At 48.5% G+C, this 26,307-nt stretch overlaps 10 protein-coding genes across 10 annotated transcripts; 7 read left to right on the top strand and 3 right to left on the bottom strand.

Annotated features, from left to right (window-relative positions):
* Positions 1-1,358: 1,358 nt before the first annotated feature.
* On the bottom strand, positions 1,359-2,719 carry MGYG_03247 (integral membrane protein; the record flags this gene model as incomplete). Its single annotated transcript, XM_003175678.1, has 2 exons — positions 1,359-2,112; positions 2,166-2,719. The coding sequence occupies 2 exons, from the start codon at positions 2,717-2,719 to the stop codon at positions 1,359-1,361; spliced, it is 1,308 nt and encodes a 435-aa protein (XP_003175726.1).
* Positions 2,720-4,710: 1,991 nt separating this feature from the next.
* On the top strand, positions 4,711-5,057 carry MGYG_03246 (hypothetical protein; the record flags this gene model as incomplete). Its single annotated transcript, XM_003175677.1, has 2 exons — positions 4,711-4,859; positions 4,949-5,057. The coding sequence occupies 2 exons, from the start codon at positions 4,711-4,713 to the stop codon at positions 5,055-5,057; spliced, it is 258 nt and encodes an 85-aa protein (XP_003175725.1).
* A 617-nt stretch (positions 5,058-5,674) lies between these two features.
* MGYG_03245 (hypothetical protein) lies at positions 5,675-7,180 on the top strand (the record flags this gene model as incomplete). Its single annotated transcript, XM_003175676.1, has 6 exons — positions 5,675-5,706; positions 5,771-5,908; positions 6,046-6,149; positions 6,202-6,305; positions 6,385-6,760; positions 6,819-7,180. 6 exons carry the CDS (start codon positions 5,675-5,677, stop codon positions 7,178-7,180), a joined length of 1,116 nt encoding a protein of 371 aa, XP_003175724.1.
* A 787-nt stretch (positions 7,181-7,967) lies between these two features.
* MGYG_03244 (hypothetical protein) lies at positions 7,968-8,704 on the top strand (the record flags this gene model as incomplete). Its single annotated transcript, XM_003175675.1, has 5 exons — positions 7,968-7,987; positions 8,090-8,164; positions 8,231-8,274; positions 8,377-8,466; positions 8,526-8,704. The coding sequence occupies 5 exons, from the start codon at positions 7,968-7,970 to the stop codon at positions 8,702-8,704; spliced, it is 408 nt and encodes a 135-aa protein (XP_003175723.1).
* Positions 8,705-10,415: 1,711 nt separating this feature from the next.
* On the top strand, positions 10,416-12,284 carry MGYG_03243 (GATA factor SREP; the record flags this gene model as incomplete). The annotated part of the gene is made up of 3 exons (XM_003175674.1): positions 10,416-10,795; positions 10,874-11,418; positions 11,476-12,284. The coding sequence occupies 3 exons, from the start codon at positions 10,416-10,418 to the stop codon at positions 12,282-12,284; spliced, it is 1,734 nt and encodes a 577-aa protein (XP_003175722.1).
* Positions 12,285-13,049: 765 nt separating this feature from the next.
* On the bottom strand, positions 13,050-14,495 carry MGYG_03242 (hypothetical protein; the record flags this gene model as incomplete). Its single annotated transcript, XM_003175673.1, has 1 exon — positions 13,050-14,495. The coding sequence occupies one exon, from the start codon at positions 14,493-14,495 to the stop codon at positions 13,050-13,052; it is 1,446 nt and encodes a 481-aa protein (XP_003175721.1).
* Positions 14,496-15,915: 1,420 nt separating this feature from the next.
* On the top strand, positions 15,916-17,227 carry MGYG_03241 (NADP-dependent L-serine/L-allo-threonine dehydrogenase ydfG; the record flags this gene model as incomplete). Its single annotated transcript, XM_003175672.1, has 5 exons — positions 15,916-16,364; positions 16,429-16,738; positions 16,834-16,889; positions 16,960-17,068; positions 17,195-17,227. 5 exons carry the CDS (start codon positions 15,916-15,918, stop codon positions 17,225-17,227), a joined length of 957 nt encoding a protein of 318 aa, XP_003175720.1.
* Positions 17,228-20,376: 3,149 nt separating this feature from the next.
* On the top strand, positions 20,377-21,357 carry MGYG_03240 (Ras-1; the record flags this gene model as incomplete). Its single annotated transcript, XM_003175671.1, has 4 exons — positions 20,377-20,388; positions 20,453-20,567; positions 20,726-21,001; positions 21,119-21,357. 4 exons carry the CDS (start codon positions 20,377-20,379, stop codon positions 21,355-21,357), a joined length of 642 nt encoding a protein of 213 aa, XP_003175719.1.
* Positions 21,358-23,040: 1,683 nt separating this feature from the next.
* On the bottom strand, positions 23,041-24,206 carry MGYG_03239 (molybdopterin binding domain-containing protein; the record flags this gene model as incomplete). The annotated part of the gene is made up of 3 exons (XM_003175670.1): positions 23,041-23,668; positions 23,738-23,904; positions 23,985-24,206. 3 exons carry the CDS (start codon positions 24,204-24,206, stop codon positions 23,041-23,043), a joined length of 1,017 nt encoding a protein of 338 aa, XP_003175718.1.
* A 247-nt stretch (positions 24,207-24,453) lies between these two features.
* On the top strand, positions 24,454-25,054 carry MGYG_03238 (GMF family protein; the record flags this gene model as incomplete). Its single annotated transcript, XM_003175669.1, has 4 exons — positions 24,454-24,456; positions 24,513-24,612; positions 24,677-24,807; positions 24,869-25,054. 4 exons carry the CDS (start codon positions 24,454-24,456, stop codon positions 25,052-25,054), a joined length of 420 nt encoding a protein of 139 aa, XP_003175717.1.
* Between the last annotated feature and the right edge of the window lie 1,253 nt (positions 25,055-26,307).

Here is a 26,307-nt window from a genome sequence, read left to right as displayed (position 1 = left end):
AAGTGGTACCGCTCGTGAGTCAATCATGGGGAGATAAGAGGTGGCAATTGAGGGCATCAGCGTCCCCCAAACAGTAGAAACGCAGCAGCAGATGCACTCTCGCTGGGAGAGGCGTCTTGGGTACAGAGAGGTATATGCAAGGGGAGCGCGCGCAGCAGGAGTGTAGTAGACGGTGAATATAAGAAACGGCCAGAAAAGAAAAGACAATGGAGGCAACGGAAAAAGAAAAGAAGACGGCCGCCTTGGGCCAAGATGAGAAGTTTGTAAACGGGATAGGGATGGGGCATCTGCCAGGGAAGCCCTCAGCTTCCGCCAGAGCAAAGGGGAGAGGCAGGAGGCAAAGAGTGACAGCCAGCAGCAGGAACAGGCTGGATGTTCTGTCGTGTGTATAGATACAACTTTTGCCTTGGGAGTTGCTCGCCGCTTTTTCTTTTTGGGGCGAGGAAGCTCGGAAGTTACATGGACTTAAGGGACGCCAAGAGATGAAAGGTGATTAGGTAGAGGGAAGGTCATGTGATGCTGCAGAGCCCATGGGGAGGACGCTAGGCTTCTTTGGGACGAACTCACGCAGACGAGATATCAAAGGCAGGACGGTGGACGACCTGCAAGAGAGAAGGGATATACCCGGCGTGGATATATATCACAGTGATGCGAAGGTGTCGCCGGTCGTGCGTCTTTTGTTTTGATTTCTCAAGAGTTAGCAGGGTGTTCATGGGGTAGACGTGAAAGGAGAGTCATATACCACTGTGAGAGTGAAGGGAAGGATATGTTGGGGGCTCGTCGATAGTATGATACTATGATATGAATCGAAATTTCTGTGAGAGAAAAGGAAAAGGAGGAGGAGGAAGAGGAACAGGAAGAAGAACTTGGGTTAACAAGACGTACATTTATACCCTTTCCCTCCAGGTCGACGAGGTCTCTCCTTCCACTGCAAGTCAATGACGCACTTCTCAACCTTTCAAAGGAAGCCAGAGCCCAAGTCGACATAGATACCCGTTACCAGTATTATGTTTGGATGGCTCTAGAAGGACCTACGCAAAGCATATCTAGTCTCTGACGTCGTTGACCTTTTTTGCGAGATATCCTCAGATTGCTTTGAACGGTTCCTGGCACCAAGGGGCGACTGAACCGATGACGTCTATGACAACATCACAACATCATACTATACAGCTTCTATCAGGCCTACTAAAACAGTTCAACAACTAAAGGAAGCTACTACTGTCTTTGTTTTATTTTTATTTTTATTTTTTTATCGTATGTATTCTGGCACAAGTCGTATTTGTATGTCATTAAATAAGGGGTGAAAAACTTACATATTATATACAAAAATGATGCATATCCTAAGGGGATTTTACTAATTATTTACCTGCGCCATGCTTATCCAAAAGTGCTCCAATCTCCTTATCCTGTAGAATCCCATCATGCTCCTTCCTCAGTAGCTTCGGTACATTCTCCTCAAAGTAAAACGCCCACGTACTCTGCGCATTCAACTCAGTGTTATCACGGCTTGACTTCAGCCCAACATGCTGCAGCTGCTGCGGAGCAAGGGCATATCTGATCAGCTTGCTTTCCTCCGCATATTCTTCTATCATAGTATCTGTCTGCCCATGGCCTCTCTTTTGAAGATAAGCTATAAGACCGTCGACCTGTTCTCGGGGGAACACCATGCCCTGCGTACAGCATCCGTACGGAGCTATCTCGACGACTCCATGTAGCGGGAATAAAGAGTATTTTCCGACCATATATATAAGGGCAATGAAGGCTGGGACACAAATCACGCTTATTGCCAGGGTGGTAGGGACGTCGATCAGCGAACGGTAGGAGCGGCGGCGTATGACAGTCAGGGCGGAGAAGGTGGATAGCATGGCAGCTATAAAGATAAGAAGCATGTTTCTATAGGCAAAGTCGGACGACTCCCACCCCAGAGCTGTTTCTGTGTAGAAGAGGCGAAGGTATATCCAGGGCCGTTCGCCCGATGGCATCCGCTTGATGTCCGCTAGCCCTTTCAGCGTCTTCGCCATCCAGCCCTCCGCGATGATGATGTCGTCCTCAAATACCACTGTGTACGGGGCGTTGGATTTCTTGCAGGAGTTCAGTGCATATACATAATCACTAACTCGTCAGCACCTTCCTTCCTAACCAAAGCCAAACATGGCATCACTTACAACACTCCCTTTTCATAAAAGTTCCTTTCCGTCTCCAGCTTCTTAAGGTGGTCCAACTGACTCGCAGAGACATTGTACGTCTCCGCAACATCCGTCAGCCGGTCAACCCATTTCTGTCCCCAGCTTGGATGTCTCTTCGGGTCCGTATCGGCGAAGAGGATGTTAAGATGGAGTGCCCGTCTTTCCCGTGGATCAAGTCCTACAAGGAGAGAACCAATGGACGGATCAAAATAATCATCTGCCTCTCTCCGGACAGTCACGAATGCAACGCAGAACAACGGATCTGTACCGCCTTTGATTGAAGCAGGCGGCTCTGTAGGCGCATTATTCCTGGTGATGAAGTGATGGGCTTCTCGCTCCCGGATCAGGCTATACCCCAAATCATAAACTCCCGTCCGGTCGTTGAAAAAAGCAGAGTGAGGATTCCGCCAGAACTGGTATCGACAGTACTGGAATACAACCAGCCAGAGAAATGCTGCTCCCAGAAGAGTTTTGACCGCCGTCAGCTTAAGTAGCTGGGAGATAAAGCGTATCGACCCGACACTTGCCCCCATCTCTGCATCTTATAAAAATCGAAAAACAGATAGCTGAAGGATGGCTTGCTGCCTCAGCGGAGCATATGTCGATAACAGCAAATATTTTTCTGCTGTAACTGCAGGCTGCTCACCTTATTACAAGGATCCCCTGCGGCGCCGCGAACTATTGATTTGATAGGGCCCGCTCAAGGTTACCCTTTGTCTTTGGATGGCTGGGCTTGTACGAAGTACATCATGCTTTCACAACCCATGGAAGGTATTGGCTGGACGCCAATCGGCCCGTGAGCCGTTGGATATATCAGGCGCTTGGTTCGTTTGGACGACGATTTCTCTGATTTGGTTCCAGAAATGCATGTTCATGGTTTTCTACCAGGCCTTGCGGAGTAAGTAGTTAACTAACCGCTCCGCTGAGAAGTAACCCAGCAAGTAACAAAATAGCTATTATTAGTTATTCGTTCGTGGCTTCCGAATAACCATCAAGATGCTCCGTAAATTAGGTACTCTATAACAGCACGGAGTAATTACTTAGCCGTTGAGTAAATATGCCTAGTCAGCTCATAAATAATAGTTAACCTATCCACCTACTTCCGGAGCTAACAACTCGGCTGCTGGTAGCGACGGAAAAAATCTACGAAGCTACTCCGTAGTTACCAGGAAACAGAAATTCAAGAAGGAAAGCTTTATTGAGTTTGTCAACTAACAAGGAGTAACTACTCAACCGTAGTGACTGTTCGAAACGCAATTTAACTTCCTAGGCCGAGAGGCAAGCAACTAAGCGCGCGGCCCTAACGAACTGGGCACCCAGCTCCATTTCCAAGACACAACACCTAACGTGATGATTCGCTTGACGGTAGCGGACTCCATTTGAACGTCGGTCAACTGGAAGAAGGGGTATGGGGAAAGAAAACATAGTACGAAACCACCGATGAAGACAGTCTGGACTCCGGACTTTTTGGGCAGAAGCGATTCCGAATTGACCAAGAGCGAACGAAGAATGGCGGTCCGGACACAGGGGATAAGGAGGGGGCTACAGCAACTATCATATCAAGAGTGGGAAATGGAATTTTGTTGATTTACAAGCAAAAGGGCCATTGATACTCTGGCATCTGAGCGAATGCCGTCTTTGCGAAAATTGTGTGAAGCACAACTACATCCCCTGGCAGCATGATCACATTGATACTTGGGGTCAACGTACAGGTGCCCGCCCATACCACAGTAGTGTCACCCCAGTTTTTGCTGGCCATACCCTGGACCCCTAGTTGCCTGGTACCAACGGACGCATGGAGAAAATATCGCATTTCCACCTACCCGGGAGGCCATATCACTCAAAATCCAGTACTACCAGGCGCTTATTAGGCCCAGGGACTTCTCAAAATACCTTTATTCCGTTTCTGTGTAAATGCACAATTTCCATTCCTTTATGGAGAATTTATATTGATGGATCTTAACCGCACTGCTCAACTAACACAGAGGGAAAACAAACAGATCATTCAAAGATTAAGCACTTCAGGAATACTCTGGCTCAACTATATCTTAGGCCGGAGGAACATCCACAATACGCCGGGCTTGAAATGTTACTACGGACTGGTGGTCAACCCAACTAGCTGTTGCTTGGTTATACCTGTGCCGAAGTGCAGGAAATTCCACCTCTGATATCAAGCCTCGTCCATGTCATGCAGATGGAGACAGCCTTGCGTTATCTGCTATACAGAAATCAAACTTGGACTTCTGCTTCTCCAAAGAAGGAACCTAGCAAGATAGAATACAGGAAGGGGTATACTTAATCAACCAGCTCCTATTACCTTCATACGGAGTCGAAACCTTCTCCTGGGAGGTCAAGGTTGCCATTAACGGACCTACCTTGGCCCTGAACGGTACCGTCGAGCAAGTCCATCCCCAACTCCATTTCCAGCTCCTCGAAATCAACCCCAACTATAATACCGAAATGGCCGCGCTTGAGCACAAAAGGGAGCACGTTAGAGTTGTTCATGCACCATTCAAGCGTGACAATGTGGTCTATGGCAGACGGTGCGAGTGTTCCTGTAAACGCATTGAGGAATGCATTGCTCATCTGTGCCATGTCCCTGGACGCCCTGTGCCTGGAAACTGCGGTAGAGTCAGCTACTCTTATGACTCCATTGTTTCGTGGTGCCACGACGTAAGTGGACTTTGATTATAATATCATGCTCTTTTTGGCTTTGTATCACTAATAACAATTAGAATACGGTGACTAAAGGTTCTCCCTAGTTTCTACAACGTCGCTGAGGGCGCTCAGCCTATCCTCGACACCTGCAGCCCTGGTGGCTTATATGTTATGGCCAGGACTTCCAAGATGATAAGTGGAATTTTATTGTGAGTACATCCAATGCCAAGTCGATAGAAATTTACACCATTGGATGATTGTCTACCTAACTTCAAAAAGTCATGGAAGAGGAATTGGACGTCAATAGTTAGTATATATGCCACTTTCAGACGAGTTAGCCACTAGCAAAACACGCTGGTGGCCGTAATGTTGACTTAGCCATGTACTAGAAATGTATGAGCATCTCCTACACACCATGCATATCAACCCTGTCGTGATCAGCAATCTGCTTAGCTAGGAGAGTAGTTTGCATCGTCCGTTCTCAATTTTCGTAACTTTTGATGGGCAGTTGGTATTCAAATCAGGGCTCTAGGATTTTTGACAGCTGAAATGATACGCCACATTGCTTCGAAACCTCTTTATTTATCTGGCCATATATTTAACGAAGGATAATCCCAAGTTACACTGAACAAACCAAGGCCGGTGTCTGGCAATTTCTCAGTTGATATCGGCAATTTCTCCAAACGCGGAGAAGCGGGACCCTGAAGTTAGACTCCGGCCAACGACTATTTATAAATAGGCTTTACCTCGGGCTCGTCTGTTTCTTCGTCTTCTTCGCTGCTCACCTCCTCTTCGTTGACCATCGAGGGGTACTGCTTGCACGTAGCAATATGGCATCTACTAACAAAATCGTTGTTATTGGGTATGTTGGTGCCAGGGTTTAATTGTTACTCTTCACTCTTTTGTTCTAATGCACATTTTCGCAGGGGTGGAGTGATTGGGTTGACCACCGCATACCTGCTCTCCAAGGATAAGTCGAACCAGATCACTCTTGCTGCAAAGCATATGCCTGGCGATTATGACATTGAATACTGTTCTATGTGGGCTGGTGCCAACTTCCTTCCGTATGTTCAATAGAACTCCCCATCCAAACAAGCCTTCATTGTGGACGAGCCATGGTCTATCCCAGACCGCCTGGTTACTTGTATCCTACGCCCGATATGCTAATCGGTATTCAATCCACTCATTAATTGTAAAATAGTACTGGTACTGAGGGTTCTGCGCACGCCCGATGGGAAACGAACACCTGGCCTGTTCTTGAGGATCTCGCTCAAAACCACCCAGAGGCCGGCATACATTTCCGAAGTAAGGAACCTTCTGATTGTGTTCAAATAACCATACTAACTCGTGAATATAGAGTCGGTTGTGATAAATCGGAAGAAGGATGCAGAATCTTCTACTGGTCTATGGTTTAAAGAGCTCCTTCGCCCTGACCCGTGGTACAAGGACATTGTCCCTGACGTATGAAACCCTCATACCTAACCACCCCACGTTTCAATCGAAATTATGACTATGGTATAGCTAATAGCCGTCTATAAAGTTCACTTTGACCCCTGACAGCGAACTTCCGGAAGGGGTGGATAATCAAGCGGACTTCACCTCCGTCTGCATGAATACGCCTGTGTACCTTTCATGGCTGGTGTCACAGTGTTGCAAAAACGGGGTTGTATTTAAGCGTGCCACCTTCAAACATATTTCCGAAGCCGCGAAAGTGCACTCTTCTGGCCAAAAGCCGGATCTCATTGTCAACTGTTCGGGTCTTGGGTCCTTGAAACTAGGTGGAGTTGAAGATACCAAGATGTATCCTGCTCGCGGCCAGGTTGTTGTTGTGCGCAATGACCCAGGTGCCATGTACTCCCTATCTGGCTGTGACGACGGAGATGATGAAGCTTGTTATGTGATGACGAGGGCCGCCGGTACGTACTCACAATTAGCTCCTCATATGGTCTAGTTATTTACTAACAGCATTTTTAGGAGGTGGGACTATCCTAGGCGGATCCTACCAGGTAAACTGCTGGGACAGCCAGCCAGAACCAAGCCTGGCGGTTCGCATCATGAGACGATGCATTGCAATGTGCCCTCAACTTGTTGGCAAGGATGAAAATGGCAAACAGAGAGGTATTGAGGGCCTCGATATCATCCGTCATGGCGTTGGACTACGACCTCTTAGAGAAGGAGGCACCAGAATTGAAAAAGATAATATTGGTGGAATTGTTGTGGTCCATAATTACGGCCATGGTGGATTTGGATTTCAGACTTCCTTCGGGTGCTGTGCCGAAGTTGCCTCCTTGGTGAAGGAGACTTTGGCGGAAAAGAAGACAAAGGCTCGACTCTAGGGTATAGAATTGTTCTCTTCTTTGGTAACTTCAGGATAAGTTTGTAGTTGCCAGGTCAGTTTCTAGATATCAATGTCTCTAACATTATAAGACAATTATTTAGATTGCTAGTAAGTTAGATCAACATTATTTAGGGCTCATTACTCAATTAAAAAATCAAACTCAAGTATATTTAGCTGCATAAATCGTATTATTTTGTGACCAACGCTCGTCACTCCTGACTATTATCTTGTCAATGAACCTGCATTTTATGTGCTAGGTATCTAGGTACGTACCCTATGCCTAAAATGGAAGGAGATGATTGATCACGTGATAAGACATACGTAAGTTCTTATTAAGCTAATAACACTGCCCTGCGCTTTGATGCTTCTTTTATTATGACTTCAGCAGCAAACAACAACAGCTTCAAGGTAAGTAAGGTGATGCCTTTCCGGCTGTTATCAAGGATATCTATCTCTTTGCAATTTGACATCGCGTTGCTGACCGTGCCCAATAGCTAAGTATCACTCTCCCTCATTGGCTATTGCCTCGCCGACGTCAGCAAGCTAGCTGTCTCGACCTGCCTGGCCACCTAGGCTACGACATTCCTCCTCTCACGACGACGACGAGCTCTATATAATAGGGCCGACGCTCTTGTTTTGCCTTTTGTGGACATATTGCACGACGCCGAAATACCGTATACGCTTTTGTACCCTTTGTTATTGGCACGATATCGGACAGATACTTTGTACGACAGCTTTCACGACAGCTCTGTTCCTTCATTTAGTGTATCATATCAACAAGCAAGATGGATCTCTCTAATGCATTGTGAGTATAAGTGGCGGCGATTACATGTGCGCTATGCTAGCTAAGCATAGTCGTATAGTTTTCTTGAGGGACTCATGAAGCTAACCTGTCTTGATTTTGTAGCCGTTTGGTCAACTTGGGGGTGGGTGTTATAATGATTTTGGGTGGTATCAGTCAATTCTTTTCCCAGCCGCTGTTGTAAGTTCATCTTCCGGGCCGGTTTATTGATTATCTTGGGAGGTGGCTAACTCGTGTCGCTTTTAGCCGAAATATCATTATCGGAGTCTATGTCATTCTCTTTGGCTTAGGTATGATGCTCCTACAATGAGTTACCCCGGACTACCCCATATTTCGGTCGCGGGCCTTAAATTATAGCTTACGGGTGCGCTAACGTGGATATTCTGTAATAGCCACCGCTGGTATGGAGCTGGTACCGAACGTTCCGCCATACCTGACCAGACATGCCTCCTTCATGTTCTCCTTCATCGGACGAGGAATCTGTGAGCTGCACCAACCTTGTTCTCCACCGATATAACGTCTTCTCTAATATCTTCTACAGTCTATATTTTCGTCGGCTGCATCATCCTTGAGTACAACGTGTTGCGCATCATTGCTGGATCACTCATTGGAATCGTCGGATTGGGCTACTGTGTGCTCGAGTACATTCCGTCCATCGAACCACCAGCCAACATGCGCGAGGATGGCGGTGATCCGGGCTGGGGCGCTGAGCAGGTTTAAAACTTGCTTCATCCAAACCTGCCATGCACCAGGGACCTCACATTTTGAGCAGATTATCCTGCCAAGTTCCCTGCTTTTAATTGCGCATATCTTATATCAACTCCAAGACTACTCCTTTTTCCCTATTTACTCGCAACGTGCACATGAGAACCGGGTGAGTCAGCTTATACTGCTTATTCGCTGACCTACCTTTATCAAGAACTTTCCGGCCTTCTTTCTTCCTCTTTATTATATTTGGGATACACTATTTATAACTTGTTCCTCCTTACTGTACCGTAGTATGCTATATGAATCTACTACTTTCCATGCCTGTACTTCATATCCCCTTTCCCCCTTTTTTTACCCCCTGCTCGGAGTAAATGTAGGACTTAATGCACGTCCTTGCTTGGCCGCTTCCCCCGGGCGACCAGGGCGATATCACGTGCTACTAGTCAAAAAGAGAGATAGCCAATTAGAGTACTCGGAGTAATGCTTACGTTTACTGGTAGCCAATCAAATAACGTACAGATGCAATTACCAATGCCAAGACCAAAAATAAGAAAGCGCGACGGCCTAGGAAGTGGGGCTGATGAGGTTAAATTTCTTATCAGCAAATCTGATCAACAAGAAAACGACGAGAAGGAGAACTAGCAGACGAGCAGAGAGCGAGTAGAAGGCAAAGAAAACGCGCTGTCAGAAGAGAGAACACTCAAGTCGAAGGGTAGTCCGGAGGACAGCCGGAAAACAAGGGTGAAAGGCCAGGTGGACGGGGGGGTTGGTGGTTTTGGTGTGGCGTGTTGGGTGCGTTGATGATCAAGATAAGATAATCAATGTGGAGAGCAGGTAATCAGATTCGCTCCTCCATGAAAAGAAAAAAGTACGTAAAGCCAGCCGCAGCGACACCACCGTGACGAATGCAAACGCAGGCGAAAAAGAAAACATCAGGCGACCCAGAATCAAGCATCAGCGAGGGCACTTGCAGCAGATCAACTCGACCTCGCTTCCAACGGCCTCGGAATCCAGTATAACACAACTAGTTGGGCAAGCTGGCCAGGTGGATAGTTGACCCAGAAGGCGACAACAAAGGGAAGCAAAAACCTTGGTCAGGATCTGATAAGGACAAGCATTTTTTCTTCCTTTTTTCTCCTTCTCCAACTTGGACTTTTTTTCTATCTTGGGAGCCTAGTTTAATCTTCCGCCCTCCTGGCCAATAGTAGGTTGACTATTTCGCTTGTCGTGTCATCCTCTGCAGTCCTCCGTCTCTTGTGTCTGTCTCATCGTCTCAGCTCCTTTTCTCTGTTTGTCCCTGGGAAAACAACCCTTCGTCTCTCTTACTCCCGTCAAGGCTGTTTTCGCGGCATATATTCGACCTCGAAAGCTTCGGCTTAAAGGAGCCTGCGGCCAACGAGACATGAGCAAATCTTTGTGATAGCTAATACTGAAGGACTGAAGGATTGAAGGCTACAGTTTTATCCTCTCCCGCGTACCACTGGAGATATCCAGCATACAGAATCCTTTGCCGACTCTCCGTTTGAAGCATTTCATCAGTGGCAAACCTCTTGATCAAACAACCCCAAAAGACCTCCCGATCGCAAACAAACAGCCTCGTCTTTTACCCCAACGGTTGTCCTTTCGTTTCACTCAGTCTTGCTAGCGGGTCTCCTGGGGCTTTTCTCTCGCGGAGAAGGATCTCTCGAAGAAGATATAAATCTGATAGATACAGACGCTGCCGATGCTCACCCTCCGATCTTCATCAGATACCGTACGCGGATTCCCAGCTACAAAGCGCGATATGATACGGCAACCATCTGCTGAGGACCTTGATGCTGCACACCAGCTGGTTTCGTCTGCGAGAGGCGTCGCGGATTTCCGGACTGATAACTTTGACGCCAGCCGGTCGACAGACGGAGATAAGGGGAGCGTCGGTACTGGTGCAGCCATGGACGACGCGGCCTCGAGGGACCAAAATCAGAGCGAGCCGCAGCAGCAGCAGCAACAACAACAACAGAATCAAACCCCAGAGCTGGCTTCGGCGCCCGAGAGCTCAAGTCGTTCGAGAATGTCACCAAAGGCTTCACGGAATACAGATGTCTTCTTGGGCCACCAGTGCGTGTAAGTACTCGCATGCCAAAACCTACGCAGCACCTACATCTAGCAGGAAGAAATGCTAACATAAAGTTATCTATACAGAAACTGTGGAACAAAACGAACTCCTTTATGGCGTAGGTCACCGTCCGGTTCGACCATCTGCAACGCGTGCGGCCTGTACCTTAAAGCTAGAAACACGGATAGACCAACAAATCGAATTCGTGATCCCGAAGCAAACGCAACCGGCGGGTATGCGAATAGCTCAACTTCAGACCCAAGAGCCTCTCCTGCTGCAAGTGATATATCTGCTCAGAATGCATCCGGCTGTGGCTCTGGCTCTACTCCAGCAGGCACCTGTCCCGGCGGAGGAAGCTGTAACGGAACTGGTGGCGCGGTAGGATGTGATGGATGTCCGGCATACAATAACCGCGTATACAAGGCGGCCCCTCGAGCTACTTCAGTTCGTCAAGTGAGACCATCGCCATCCGCTCAGACAAGCGAAGAACAGGCTCAGAGCGGGCTAGATGCTTTAGAGAGTGCATCTCAGGATGCGAGTGGGATGCCAAAGGCTTGTCAGAACTGCGGTACCACCCTTACTCCACTCTGGAGGAGAGATGACCAGGGGAATACTATATGCAACGCCTGTGGTGAGTAGTATCCCATTTACACATATTTTTCCAGCTTGCTAATCAGCCTATGTCTAGGCCTCTATTATCGGCTTCATGGGAGTCATCGACCAGTTGCTATGAAAAAGACCGTCATCAAAAGACGGAAACGGGTCGTCCCAGCTCTTAGAGATCGTTCTCCAGGAGCCGGGTCTTCAGAAAATTCTTCAGTCTCCCCTGAGCTACAGTCTGCCAGTCTTTCTACAGGCAACGCCGATACCAATGCCTACCCTCCGTCTGAGCATAGAGGACACCCCTACGGAGCTGCTCAGTTCCCCCATAGTGCTCCTCCTCCCCCTATTGACTTCACAGGCTATTATAGCAAACCAGCACAATCTACTTCCTCCCCCGGCCTAAATACCCTGATCAACCACTCCCCCAACACCAAGAAACGAACTCACTCTGAAAGCACGTCTACCGAAACCGCACCCCCAGCAACCCGCATACAGACTGAAATGCCAGCCTCCGCACACCTTCCTCCCATCAACCCAGCCGGTGCTCGCGCTCTATCCAACTCAGGCCGTCTAAGTTCAATCTCCTCTTTGCTCAACCACACAGATCCCGGTTTTACCGAAGCCCACGTCGACTCTGCTCTTGGCTCAAACCCACCAGCGAGATCCCAGACACAAACACAGCCGCAACCTGGCACTCGCTCTTACTCTCCGAATCCAGTGAATCCTCCGTCTACTCAAGCAGCGCATGGCAGCCATTCTCTCCCCCCGCCGCCTCTTGCCGCGACAGCTGAGGATAACGTCAAGGCAGCCAGACGTGCCCAGCTACAGCGTGAGGCGGAGAACATGCGTGAGGCCTTGCGAGCAAAGGAGAGAGAGCTGGCTTCGTTGAAGTAACTCTGTCTTCCTTTCTTATACTCACTCTTTCTCTCTATCAAGGAATATCAGTAGATCGATATGGCTTTTATACCCTTCTCTACTCTATTTCCACATTCGCTTCACAGTTGGTAACTGTCCTACTTACTTGGGCATTTATCTCGTTCTATCAATTTGTCTCTTTTTTTTCCCCTCTCTCTTAAGCTACTCTATGATACATGACTTTGCTTCCATGCTAGGTGTTAGGTCGGTGTGAGCTCAATGTGATTATCGGATAGGTGGCTGGTCGGTGGATGCTTCTGTCTTTCTCTTCCTTATTTTATTTCCTCACTATATCTCACTTCTACCTGACGGACAGGTTTACTTCTTATTTGACTAGGCTACTATTTAATTGATGAAGAGCTTGCTTGACGCCTAATATATATTTTTCTGTATTTTTTTTTTCTTTTTCGGATTAAATCATAGCCGCCGCCTCAATAGTTAATAGTACATTGGTCGCGCTTCTCATCGTCACAACGTAAGTAGCAGATCTCATAGTAAATCATCCCCTCCGTGTCTTTCGATATTTGGTGGCCCATGTCCAGCACTCTTGAAGGATGAAGGAGTAGATTCTGGCCTCCTAGTTCTTCCTGGGTACAAAGCGAGCAAGAAACGTCTCTTCTTCACCTCAAGTTGAGCCTCAGGAGGCCATCCACAACCACAACGCCTTCCAGCCTCGATGGCAAGAAACCAGCAAACAAGCAGAACAGAAGAATCGAAACCACAATATTATCCTCACTGCAACTCCTAAAGCTCACTTGCCAACACACACTGCGAGAGCGGTGACTTGGGTATAGGTCTAACCCTGACTCTGTTACGAACAGGCCCGATCTCACACATCCCACCCTTGAAGTCCTTTCTCGACCATGCTCTCCAGTGAGGGTTCAGCAATCCGTTGAATGGCAGCCACGGCTCTGAGTAGTACATATCCGAGTTGGTTGGGTCGAGGATCGGCCGTCTCTGACCCGCCTTGCCCTTCTCTTGCACCCAGGTTCCATGGCCGGTGTAGAACTTGTGGACGTACCCAGCAATACCCTTGAGAAGATCAGAAGTTCTAGCATATGACAGGACTTCCAGCGGGCCCGTGTAGAGGACCGGGTCGATATGTTTGATTGCTCGATACATAAGGCTGGCGCGGCAGCAACCTTCGTGTGACCAACCCTTAGGACCCAGCAGAAGTACAAGCAAAGATACCTCAGGAGGAGTGGAGCTTCGTCCGGTCATGGCATTGCCGAAGAAGTTATAGTGATGGATCGGGAGATGCCCGTCTTGCGCCTGGTCTCGCCGGTAAATCTCGTCAAGGGCGTCTCCAGAGAGCTCGGTATCTTGCCGGTAGCACTCATAATCTGCCGCATTGTATCCTTCGACCACTTCTTCCTGAAAGGATTCAGAGAATTTGGAGGTGGGAGCATCAATGTTGTTGCTATCGGTGTCGTTCGGTTCCTCCGAAGACTCGTTTATAGTGTTTTCAATTGGCTGGTTCGGCTCAGGGGTATATTCACTGCAGGCGCCTGGCTCAAGAGAACAGGATGACGATTCTTTTCCATCCAAAGCAACCGCCTCTCCAGAATCCGAGAGATTTCGATTGTCCAAAGAAGCTTCGTTGAGAGGAGCCAAACTCCTAGTGCTAAACACATCTCCAACGGAATGCTGTTGTCCATTGGCGTTGTGATCGGAGTTCCCTGCTGGTTTATCTGAGGCCCCGTCATACGAGTTCATAGGACCAGAAGAGTCCTTATTTTCGACCTCCGTCTTTGATCCTTTCTTGGGTGACCGCTTTGGGTTCTTCTTAGTGACTTTATTTTTGGTACTCTGTTGTTTCGTACTCTTGATGTTCTCAGCTTCCTTGAGGTGACGGACAACATAGACTTTCAAGGCGTCGTCCCATTCGCACACAAATGGATGACGAGCAGAGGGAGGGTCACGGCAGGGCACGATGAAAGTAGCTTCACGGAGCTTCGACTTCTTCTCCGTGTCCCATAAGACACTATCAATCACATACCAGGGACCAGGCTCTGCTGCAGTGACGAGGTAGAAATATGCCACGGCGTGAGGGCCAGACTCCCTCAAACGCGAAGTATGGCCAAGAGTGCAATGGCGAGGCTCTGGGAGCTTTGGGGTGGACTCGAGAGCCCATTTCTCGAGGACTTTCTGGATGAAGGGCTGCCAGTTTATATGCTTTTTGGGAGCCATATCCGGCGGTGCTTTGAAGAACAATGAATCCGGTCACAGAACCTGAGTGAAACAAGAAGGCTCAGTGGTAACAAGCCTCGAGTTTGACAGGCGGTCTCTTTGCAGTCTCTTTGCAGTCTTTCGTACTGGAAGAAGGAGATATCAAACGAGATGACGCGAGCAGTCGAGATAGCAGTTGAGTAACAAAGGTTGAACAATTTGGACGTTGTACCAACGGTAGACACAATGAGATCTGAAGAGCTTGATGGAAGTCTTGATGGAAGAGAACAGCTGAAACAGCTGAAGAAGCTGGAAGAAGCCTTTATATGTGAGATGAAGAAGATGCCAGTAAAGAAGAGAGAGAGAAGAAAGAAGAAGAAGAAGAAGTGAAAAAGGCCGTCCTGCTGCGTGTGCCCTTGCCGTGCCCCGGTTTCCTTTTTAGGGCAAGACTGCGCAACGTCGTGAAGGCCTTTTCTTTTGTCTTCTGACTCCATCAGAGTGAATGACCATGCTCGGCGTCCTCCCTCTGGTCAGTGAATAGACAAACATACAGAGACCGACCAGAAGAAAGCTATGGAGTTCTAGATGGCTATAGGGGGTATACAAAGGGCTGGGAAGCACCATTAAGGGGAGCTATCTAGATGAGGGTACACTTAGGGTGAGTATACCTAGGTACTCCGTATACAACTTGACTATGTCTACACTCTCACGGAAGCAATAATGCGGGTATAAGAGCCATAGGAATAGACAGATAGGGCAAGGAAGAATTTACCTCTGCTTTGGATATTTATAGGTACTCTTCCATCTAGGCAAAGTAATGGAAAGAAACATGTTATTTGTGTATGCTCTCTTAGCTATTCTAGCTGTGACATTATAGTCTAGATACACCTTTATTACTTACTCAGTGAATATAGGACTCTGTATTCGGGGATAATCTATACTCAGGTTTGAGTAATAATAAGGACAATAAGGGGGTATTAAGCTAGTATAGGGTATAAGTTACTGGGTATATAGTGTTCTCTCAGGGCAACTATTGGTATCTTCCTTCCCTTAGTTGACTCCCAGGTTAGTGTCATCTGTGGAAACATCAGGTATCAGCTTAAAACATAGTTATGCAGATGAAGAGGTATCTCTATCTGCATACTCCGTACACTGGGGTATCTATCATTTTGACTATCTTCTACTCCCTTTATTGTGTACTTCTTCTTTTTCTCTTTCTCTTCTTTTTTTCTTCATTTTCTTCTTTTCGGTGACGTCACATGACCATGGCTAAATTCGGCGCTAAGCCCTAAAGCCGACTTACATAATCCGGCAAAGGGGAGAAACTGCGGGGAGAAAGTCACCTCGCTTCGCTGATATAAACACGACGAAGACGCCGAAGACGACGACGAAGAAGAAGAAGAGAAAGAGAAAGACACCAATTGACACTCTGGCTACCTCCATGCTCCGTCTTCAAACCTTCATCAGAACCCTAGGCGCCCTTGACTCCCGATCCATCGCTCTAAGCAACAGCCGGCCTTCGCTCTCCGGCTCAAGCGCATCATCACTCGCTCAGATCCTCCGCCGCACCTACACAAGACGGACAATGGCCACCGCGATGGGCAAGCGCCTTGACGGCAAGACGATCCTAGTGACCGGAGCATCCTCTGGTATCGGCAAGGCCACTGCGCTGGAATTCGCGCGCACATCTCCGAACAACCTGAAACTCATCCTGACTGCTCGGCGGTTCGATTCGCTCAAGCAGGCCGCCGAGGAGATCAAGGCCGAGGTCGGCGAGGGTGTCAAGGTGCTTCCGGTGCAGCTTGACGTCAGCAAGAAGGAGAACATCGATAAGTTCATTGCCGATTTGCCGGAAGAGTTCAAGGAGATTGATATCCTAGTGAACAATGCGTATGTTCCTTCGTCCCCTCTGAAAAAGCGTAAACCATGCACTGACTTGCTTGTTGTTGAACAGCGGACTTGTTAGGGGAGTAGCAAAAGCCCCTGAGATCGCCACGGAGGATCTGGAGGTGATGTTCAACACCAATGTCCATGGCTTGATCCACATGACTCAGGCTGTGCTACCTATCTTCCAGAAGAGGCCAGACGGCGGACGAGGAGACATTATCAATCTCGGAAGCATTGCTGGTCGAGAAGCGTATCCCGGCGGCAGCATCTACTGCGCTACCAAGGCGGCGGTGCGAAGCTTCACTGACGCACTCCGGAAGGAACTCGTTGCTACTCGCATCAGGGTTATTGAGATTGATCCCGGCCAGGTTGAAACTGTAAGGGTCTACTTAGCTTTGTTGATTTGAACCACGACGGTTAGCTGTGTGTGATATGGGCTGGGCTAACGCAGGGTGTTCGTCCTTCTTTGCAGGAATTCTCCGTCGTGCGATTCTATGGAGATAAAGCCAAGGCTGATGCTGTTTATGCGTAAGTTCTGCTTTGCTTCCCTCTCTTTGGTGAATGTATAGTTGGGTTGAACGTTGTGTGATGTGTCTAGTAATTGTGATCCTCTTACGGCTGAGGACATCGCGGAGGTTATCGTATTCACTGCTGGGCGGCCGGAGAACGTCGTTATCGCGGATACGTTGATCTATCCACAGCATCAAGTAAGTTCCCTTTTTTTCTTACTATTATTCTTTTCTTTTTGCTTCCTCTTATTTCATCCCCCCTTCTCCCTTTCCCCCGCTCAGGAATCAAACATCAATTTCCTTTTAACGCGTGTGTCTTAATAGGGCTCTCCCACGACTCTGCATAGAAGGTCATAAACGGCCAAAGGAGTAGACAGGCAGACAGTCCGACGGTAAGAGAAAAAAGAAAGAGATGAATTCAGAACAAGAAGTAGACACTCGACCATGTAAATATGTATATAGCTACCTGCTTAGAAGCGTGTCTCGATCCTTGGGTGATATTGAATCAATCAAATTCAATATTCAATTCAGCATGTCTGCTTTCTTTTTGCTGGTCAACTATCAACTCCGAACCCCTTTTTTTTCTTTCTTTCTTCGCTAGCTACACCCGCCAAGCCCCCGTTCAGCTTAGCTCTCACACTAAGTGATGAGCAGAGAGTGACGGATGTAAGTAAGTAAAGCGATAATCTTCTTTAAGTCTCAGATCAGAGAGATCAGAGAGATAAAAATAAAGAAAGAAGGGAAGAAGACGAAGAAAAAGCACTTTCTACACGTGAAATGTCGACAGGGCAGCGCATCTACCATGGCTTTTTAGGCTGAATATCACGAATATCACCCGCGAGATCCACGCCAGTAAGGGCCCAGCAAGGTGGTGTGAGGTTGCGGTGGAATTTGGGCTGCAAACGGCCAATAGTTAAGTAACCACTTAGTTAACGCGATAAGGAGACGGTCAATCACAGTAGGACACAGGTAGTATGGCCAATCCGATAACTACCGTTGATATCGAGATAAGTGCGAATATCAATCTCGACCGTGTCGAGCCCAAGATCGGGAATCCTCCGGCCAGAGCATGTCTTGAGCTGTCTCTCGTGCCAGCGTAGAGCGCGTCGACGGCGTTGGATGTGACTTGCTTGCTGCTTACAGATGCAAGTGGTAGAAGGTTACCACGTATATATTATATGTAAGCAGGCAGTTGCAGTTGCAATTGTAGCTGGTGACAGTCGATGTCATGATGTGCCTCCAGAGTACATATGTACATCCGAAACTCCCAGGCCAGGGGTTTGGTCCGCATGGCCTGCCCGGCGTTGGTTGCCCCAGTTGCAAAAAAAGGAAGACTGATGTCGAAAAAGAAAAAAAGAAAGAAAAAGAAAAACGGCCAGCGAGCCGACGAGCAGGGCAAGGAGTAACTTAAGCAGTAATAAGCAGCTAAGCAAGCATCCCATCCACCGAGATGAGACGTGGGTGACGGGCTGTCGAAGCAAGGGAGAGCTGGTGGCGAGTGAAACGCTGACAGGGCTGAACGAAGTACTCAACTGCCTGGCTCCCTGACGCGGTTCTGGTAGTTACTGGCCGGAGAGCAGCGAGATAGCGGAACTATGGAGTATCTCCATCAAGGTCGGCAGCTTCGTGTACGTAAAAAGCTGTAGCTGTTAGCCAGTCAGCTAGGTTGACTGGAGTGAAAGTAGCAGCAAAAAGCATGTGTTAAAGGGACATGCACTCCAGTCTCCAGTCTCCAGCCTCCGGTTCCAGGTTCAGGTGTCTAGGCAGTCTCCATGCTTGCTTCCATATAGGTTAAAGTCTCATGCAGGAACTAGATAAGCACGCAGGCAGCAGCAGCAGGAGTAAGAGCAGAAGCTACGGCGCCATATCGCATCGACGCGCCAGAGCCAGAGCCAGATGCCAGAAGCCAGAGAGCCTGTCAGCGAATAGAGACCTGCCTGTGACCGCCCCCAAAGCTCGCAGGACAGACCAAGTGGCTTGCCTGGCTGCCTGGCTAGAGCTGCTAAGTTAGTTACCTGCCTGACTGCCTGGCTGCTGCTGCTCTGCTCCCCTGGCAACCACTGTGATGAAAAAAGGCCGGCCGTTTCCCTTCCCCGGGGGAGGCTTATAGGCTTATCGTAGGTACATCATTAGCTGGGTGAGCCTGGCTGATGTAGTACCAGAGAGGGCGAGTGGATGCTCGCAATCTCCGGCGTCAAAAGTCAGCCCAAGTCCAGTCCAGTCCAGTCAATCCCCTTTCTTCCCTCCCAAGGCAAAAAAAGGCGTTAAGTATCAAAAAGTAAAGCCCGGCGGGACCCCCTTTTCTCGCTCTCTCTCTTTCTTCCTCGCAGCTCCACTGGCTGTCTAAGTACTAATCGGAGAACGTGCCAACGGGGTTTTTTAAGTATTCCGTATTTCTTCATATGCTGGTGACTGTGGTGTAATAGTGGCCGTAGGGTGATAGTGATGCCTGCCGTAGATCTTCGTGCCTGCTGTTGTGCTTCATGCAGAAGCCGCCTCAACGCGCCGTCGTCTTGCTTGCTGAGACGCCAGCGTCCTTCTTGCTGCAGGGATCCGCCTGGGAGATGAAGTTTCCTGCCTGTCTGCCTGTCGATGCGAGTTATCGTCCATGGTGCTGTCGTTCGTTCGTTCGTTCGTTCGTTCGTTGATTCCCGCGATGGCTTGCATGGTCACTCACTCGCATGTCAAGCCCGACTCAATCCCACCAAGTAGAAGCAACGACAAAGTATCTGTAGTCTGTAGTCTGTCCTGCAGTTGACTGATAGCTGCATCTCGATGTCCTGCCTGTCTTCTTCTCCTGTCTTCTGTACGGAGTAGTGGTTGGTAGGGACGCCGTAGTCAGGTCAGTTACTCACACTTACTTACTTCTTAGCGGTCCCTTTTTTCTATTTTTCCTTTTTCTGGCTTCTTTTTTGCTTTTCTTTTCTTTTCTTTCCCTTTTTTCCCTTTTTCTCTCTCTTCTTCCTTTTCCTTTTCGTTCTGATAGAGCGAAGAGAGACAGACAGTGAGAGACACCGAGAGAGTTACAGGTCGAGGTCAAGCAGGAAGCGAGTCGCGAGTCTTCTTTTTAATAAATAATTAGCCAGCAGAAGAGAAAAGCAAGAGAAGTCTTCCTCTTCATCATCATCTTCTTCTTCTTCTCCTTTTGCCATCTTCTTCATCTTCAAGTCCTCTATCTTCATCTTCATCGCCTTCATCGTCTTCCTTGGGGTAACAAAAAAAGGAGTTAAGAAAAGCTGCCCTTTTGCTTTTTCTCCTGCTTCTGCTTCTGATACTTATTTCTTCTTTTCTTCTTTTCCTTTTTGGCCCTTTCTTCCTTGACCTTTTGACGTCTTTCTATATCTCTTCTGCTTCTCTTCTCTTTTTTTCGACTTGTCGAGAATCCATCTAGAAAGAGGAAGAACCAGCGGTCGTCTTTCTCCTCCTCGAAGGCTCCCCTTATTTGTGCTGTCCTTCTCTCCCATTACTTCACTCTCTCCTGTTGCTACGACTTCTCACACATCATCATGGCCTCACGAGTAAGCCGGCTTCTTCTTCTTCTCCTGCTTCTTCTCCTGCTCTCGCCTTGCTAACCGTCTGCAGTATCTCCGAGAATACAAGCTGGTCGTCGTCGGCGGCGGTGGTGTCGGTAAATCCTGTCTCACCATCCAATTGATCCAGAGCCATTTCGTCGACGAATATGACCCTACAATTGAAGGTACCGTCCATCTTCTCTATTCTTCTTCGTCTTTTCCTCGTCGTCGTCTTCTTCTCCTTGCTCTTCGTCGTTATCGTCGCCGTCGTCGTCGTTGTTTCACCTGCTCCTCCCCCTTGCCTCTCCCCTACCTCTTCGTACATAGGCTCATCCCGTCACAGACTCATACAGAAAGCAATGCGTTATCGACGACGAGGTCGCCCTACTAGATGTGCTCGACACCGCCGGCCAGGAGGAGTACTCCGCCATGAGAGAACAGTACATGCGAACCGGGGAGGGATTCCTGCTCGTCTACTCCATCACCTCCAGACAGTCGTTTGAAGAAATCATCACCTTCCAGCAGCAGATACTCCGAGTCAAGGACAAGGACTACTTCCCCATCATCCTCGTAGGCAACAAGTGCGATTTGGAAAAGGAGAGAGAAGTTTCACAAGAGGGTGCGTCTCCTCCTCCCCCCATCTCCGTCTCCGTATCTTCGTATACCGTCTCCCCGTATACGAACAAAACAACATCGTCATTCGAAACATGATCAACTCGATGCTAACTCTCGGTAGATGGTGAAAAACTAGCACGGAGCTTCGGATGCAAGTTCATCGAGACATCAGCCAAGTCACGCATCAACGTCGACAACGCCTTTTACGATATCGTCAGAGAGATCCGCCGATACAACAAAGAGATGTCGTCTTACTCCTCTGGCGGTGGTGGTTTCGGATCCCGAGGTCCAGAGGGCAAGATGGACGTCGACGACCAAGGCGAACAGGGCGGCTGCTGCGCCAAGTGCATCATCATGTAAAAAAAGAATGAACCAGATTATAAACCAAACCAAAAAAAAACATTCTCCAAAAAAAAAGAAAGAAAACACGGAAAACCGAGAGACGGGCGGGCGGGCAAGCAGATGGACAGGCAGGCAGGCGGGCAGGACAAGAGAGAGCGAGAGAGAGACAGGTAACGATGACGGGATACTAGGAGTCAGCCGAGGGCAAAGGAGGGTCAAATGGTCAAATCTCGACTGATATTAAAGAAACGAAGTGACGCGCAACAGAGAGGTAGTGGGTTTCCCAGCGGGTGTACGATCGATCTCTCACAAAAAGGAAAAGCAAGCCATTTAACAGCAAAGAAGAAAAGAAGAAAAAAAGAACAAAAAAGCCCATCATCAACGTCACGATTGCATCCAGGATCAGGCCTGAGGACGGTCGAAGTATGGAACGAGCCATGGACGTGCAGCAGCCGACCTGTTGCTGCTGTCTTCGAACGAAACCGCACTCAACATACAACATACAACCAACTGACCGACCATCCTCCAACGTCCGCCGCGCCAAATGAAAAGAAAAAGATATAAAGAATCATCTCTTTTCTACTACTTTCTCGACCGGTCCGAGTTTTGCGCAGTTTTGGTTGACCATCTGGATACCTCAGGTGCACTTGATACCTCCTTTCTTTTGTTTTCCCCATCTGGAACTTCATGGATGTCGATATATAATTCTTCCCTTTCCCCTTGTCTATTCTCCCTTTCTGCTTTTTACTCCTTGCTCCTGTTGCTATCAGCCTCGTTTGTCTGCTTCCTCTTGCTTCCTCTTACTCCCTCGTGTCTCTCTCTTTGCATCCCTTTCCCTCCGTCAGTCAGTCTGTTCGTGCGTCCCATGCCTCTATTTTTATACCACATTATACCACATCACCACCGCCACCACCAACAACCACCATGCCATGCCATATACACATTCCAGTTCAGTACTATCCATCTATCTATCTATCGGTCTGTTTATTTCCTAATTCTATTTCCATATCTCCTTTTCTTTTTCTTTTCCTTTTCCTTGTGCTGTTCCTTGTCTTTTCATATCTCTTATACTCCCTTTTTGTTACTTCTTTACTTCCATACTCCCTTAATTATACCTACCTACCTTATCTTACCTGCTCTACCACGACGATCTCTCTCGTCCTCTAAAGTCTTCGAGCTTGAACCGGGAAGATAATTACTCTTTTTAAATTCTTGTCTACATCTTATTCTTTTTCTTCATCTTCCTTTCTTTCTTCTCTTTCATTGTCAGTATACTTCTTTTCCCCTTGGTCTTGCTCTCCTTTCTTTTCCTTGCTGTCCTCTGCGTGTCTCTATTGTGTCTTGATATCCCCTCCAATATACAGTCTCTACACTAGTCAATCAGTCAGTCAGTCAGTTACGCTCTCATATCTCTCTATCTTCCTATCTTCCTATCTTCTATCTCTATCAATCTGTCTTGATGTGTTCTACTTACCCTTTTGATCTCCGCTCACTGCTAGGCTGCTTTCTTTGTTTCCTCTTTCATATAAAAAATAGCTCAAAGGTATGCATGTACGCACCTCTTCTCTTTAAAGAAGCCAATAAGCGGCCGTAGTAGATGCGCCACCAGTTCTAGTCATTCCTCTATGCGAACATAATGTATATATCAAGTAACCCAAGCGTATACCAAAAGAGGAGCGCGGCTAAGATGCCAAAAACAGCCTATATCTTCTCCTCCTCTACATCCTCGGGATCATCCTCGTCCTCCCTCTGCACCCTCCTACCCTCAACATTCTTCTCGACCTCCGGAACAAGACTCTCCAAATACTCCCTGTCCGCTCCCACCAAGGTAACTGTGTTTCTCCTCCTGCCCCAACGAGGATAGCTCCCTACCTTGACGCCTTTTGGTTCGACCCGCGCCGCAAGCTCGGTCAGGTAAGCCGCCACCGAGCTCTCCACCAGCGGAGTAGAGATGAGTATCCTATGCATGCCTTTCCCCTCTGGATCAATCAGACGAGGAAGCAAGATTGGCTTAAGCCCTACCAGCAGCCGCTTGAACAAAGACGGCACGCCTGGAAGAATGAATACGTTCCCGTTAACAACGGTGATGGGCACCCAGAGCTCGTCGTCGATGAAAAGAGCTTGGTCTTTGAGGGGGAGGGATTTGTCTGTTGGGAGCTGCACCATGCGTAGTCGTGCCGTGAGGGCATCGGAGGGAGTGTCCCAGTTGAAGTTTGGGCCTGCCTGTTGAGGTTTGGAAAGACGACGCATGCGTTCGAAGGCCTGTTCGTGCAGCACGAGCGGGAGGCTGAATGCGCGTGCTATCGATTGGTACGTTATATCATCGTGTCTTGAAGAAAGTCAGTCTTCTCTTCTGTAACAGTTTAAGATGTGCCTTGTAGCAAGGTAGGTGGTGTACGTAGGCCCAATGCCGCCGCTGGTCACGACAAAGTCATATTTCTCACTCATCCGCCGGACAGCCTCGACGATCTCGCTCTCTTCATCTGCAATGACTTCTACCCTCTTCAACTGTATCCCGAGCGAGAAGCAATATTCCGCAAAGTGCGGGGAGTTCGTATCGACCGTCTACCCAAACGCAAGTCATCGTCAGTCACAGTCCATTGAGGAAAGAAAGAAAGCAGGACAGGAGAGAGAGGATGGCACACCTTACCGCCTAGCACTTCATCGCCTATGACCAGACATGCCGCCGTACAAATGGTCTTCCTGAAGTTCTCGCGTGCCGTTGCGGAGGAGGCCGCTGACGGCGATGCTAACGATGATGTCATTGGCGATAGCGACGAAGGCGGGAATGCGGCGGCAGAGCTGTGGGCGTAGTTGGGCAGTGGACGGCTGAGATGGCGGATCACCTGGCCTATGCGACTATACATGGGCAAGTCAATTCGACGGAGACGTAGACGTAGATTATAGACGGTTGTTAAGAGCTGCGGCTGCTGCTGCTGCTGTAAGGATTAAGGATGAGAAAGAAAAAAAAAAGAGAGGAAAAAAGGAGCAGCTGAAAGGCAAACTCGACTCACCCCACATTTGCAGCTCGCTGGTGTTATTTACCTATCTACGCCAAAACAACCAGATGAACAGCAGCGAGAGACAGCAGCAGATACAAAGAAGATAAAAACCATGGTATGAAAGCGACTCCTGTGCTAAGTGCACTCTAACCAGCTAGCTAACGCCGCCAGTCGGACTCACGCCTGTACTCCTTCTCTCCCGAGACGAGAGAGAAGCTGCGCAAGTTCCGCCTGGGAACTTCGAGAGCCAAAGATCCGCAGGCTATAATATGTATGAGAAGAGAAAGCAGGGCCGCGGCGAATGGCAGTAACTAGCATGGCTAATAACGGGATAGATATGATCGATGCAAAGAGCCAGGAGATCCGGCCGGTGGACGAGGAGGTCTACTCCAAGATGGAAGATCTGGCAGACGAGCTACCCGACTCTTCACCTCGATTCATCCTACTCAGCTATCCCTTGACCCTGGTACCTACTCCTATCTACTTCTACTACTGCTGCTGCTGTTACTTGTATGCTGACCTGACAGGCTGGCCGCCTTGCCGTCCCCTATGTGCTGCTCTACTACCTGCCCGAGAACTGCAACCCGACACAGCGGATGAGTTATGCCGGTGCCGTGGAGCTGATGAGGAGCACGGCGGAGGTAAACCGAGTAATCGAAGTCGAGAGCGAGATGGACGTCATCGAGATCGAGAAGAGGCTTCAGGCCGCATAAGCAACCACCTAGTTAACTTCTTCTACCCTGGGCAGCCAGCTAGTCAGGTGAACTGCTGTATAGCCAGGGACTATAAATTAAATGACAGTCAAAATAAAGTCCCATTTAACCGTTAGCCGTGAACGAAATAAGTATTAGTTAGTAGTTTACTCGGTGGATTGCCCGGCGGATATTACCGACTGTGAGGAGGTCGCACAAACCATCTAGCCCTGTCCATGTCCCTGGGAAGAAGCAAAAAGGTGAAATGTTTCATTTAAAAGTAAGTAACTGCCCACCGTTGGCAGGGAGAGGGTATGTATCTCTCTTAGTATGTAAGTCACCAGCCAGCCTGCGACACCGGGGTGTCTGCAGGACTAGATGGGACGATCGATCGATGGGATGCCCATCCATGAAAGTCCGAATAAAGGCAATGGACATGGGTATATCTCATGTTTGAAATGGAACAGTCAGTCAATCAATCAATCAATCAACGCCGTCCATCCTCGGAGACGGGACAGCCGTAATGATAAGGATGATGATTATGTTTCCAACTATGTACGGAGTATGCCTGCCATCTCCGGCCAGTAAGCGATACTCATAAACGGCGGATAGGGGAAGTGGAAGTGAGGTGAAGAGAGGTGAAGTGAAGTGAAAGAAAAAAAATTAAGCCGGGCCCCAGTGGACCGATCTGCATGGACTTATCTTGGACATCTTGCATCCTCCCGGCGAACGGTGAGGAGGCGGTCGGCGATGCTGCGGGCCATTTTTTGTAAGGTATGTAACTAGGGAAAGGAAGAAGAAAAGATAAAACGGGTGAAAGGAGCTATGACGTGAGAGTAGCCAACCGGTAAAAGAGCAGGAGGAGGAGACGAAGAAGAAGTAAAAGAGAAGTAGTTAAGGAGAAGAAGTAAGGAGAGACTACCGGAGCCATGGTCGGGGAGAAGACGGGGATGCATGGAAATGGAGATGCCCAGTGTCCATCCTCGTGCATGGACTCCATAGCTCCCACCCCCATCAAACAGTCTTCCGAAGTAGCGGTCGGTCGGCTACTGAAAGGCCTCCTCGTGGCGTCCACTAACGCTTTCTCTCGTCTTGTTTCTGTCCTGTTTGTGTGTTTGTCTCTGCGTTTTATGTCTGTGTCTTTTTTTATGTATCAACTTCTTGTCCACTTTTTAGAGGTCACGGGACTATGTTTTAAGGTTTAGTGGTAAGTTACGGCCGGGAAGTCCCCAAGGCCGGTCCCGGTGGTTTGGGTGTTACATAAGCCTACGAAT

This window comes from Nannizzia gypsea, genomic scaffold (genome assembly GCF_000150975.2).
Source record: "Nannizzia gypsea CBS 118893 supercont1.2 genomic scaffold, whole genome shotgun sequence".
Taxonomy (NCBI): domain Eukaryota; kingdom Fungi; phylum Ascomycota; class Eurotiomycetes; order Onygenales; family Arthrodermataceae; genus Nannizzia; species Nannizzia gypsea.
Note: the sequence above shows the minus strand (reverse complement) of the source record. Positions and strands in the feature narration are given on the sequence as shown.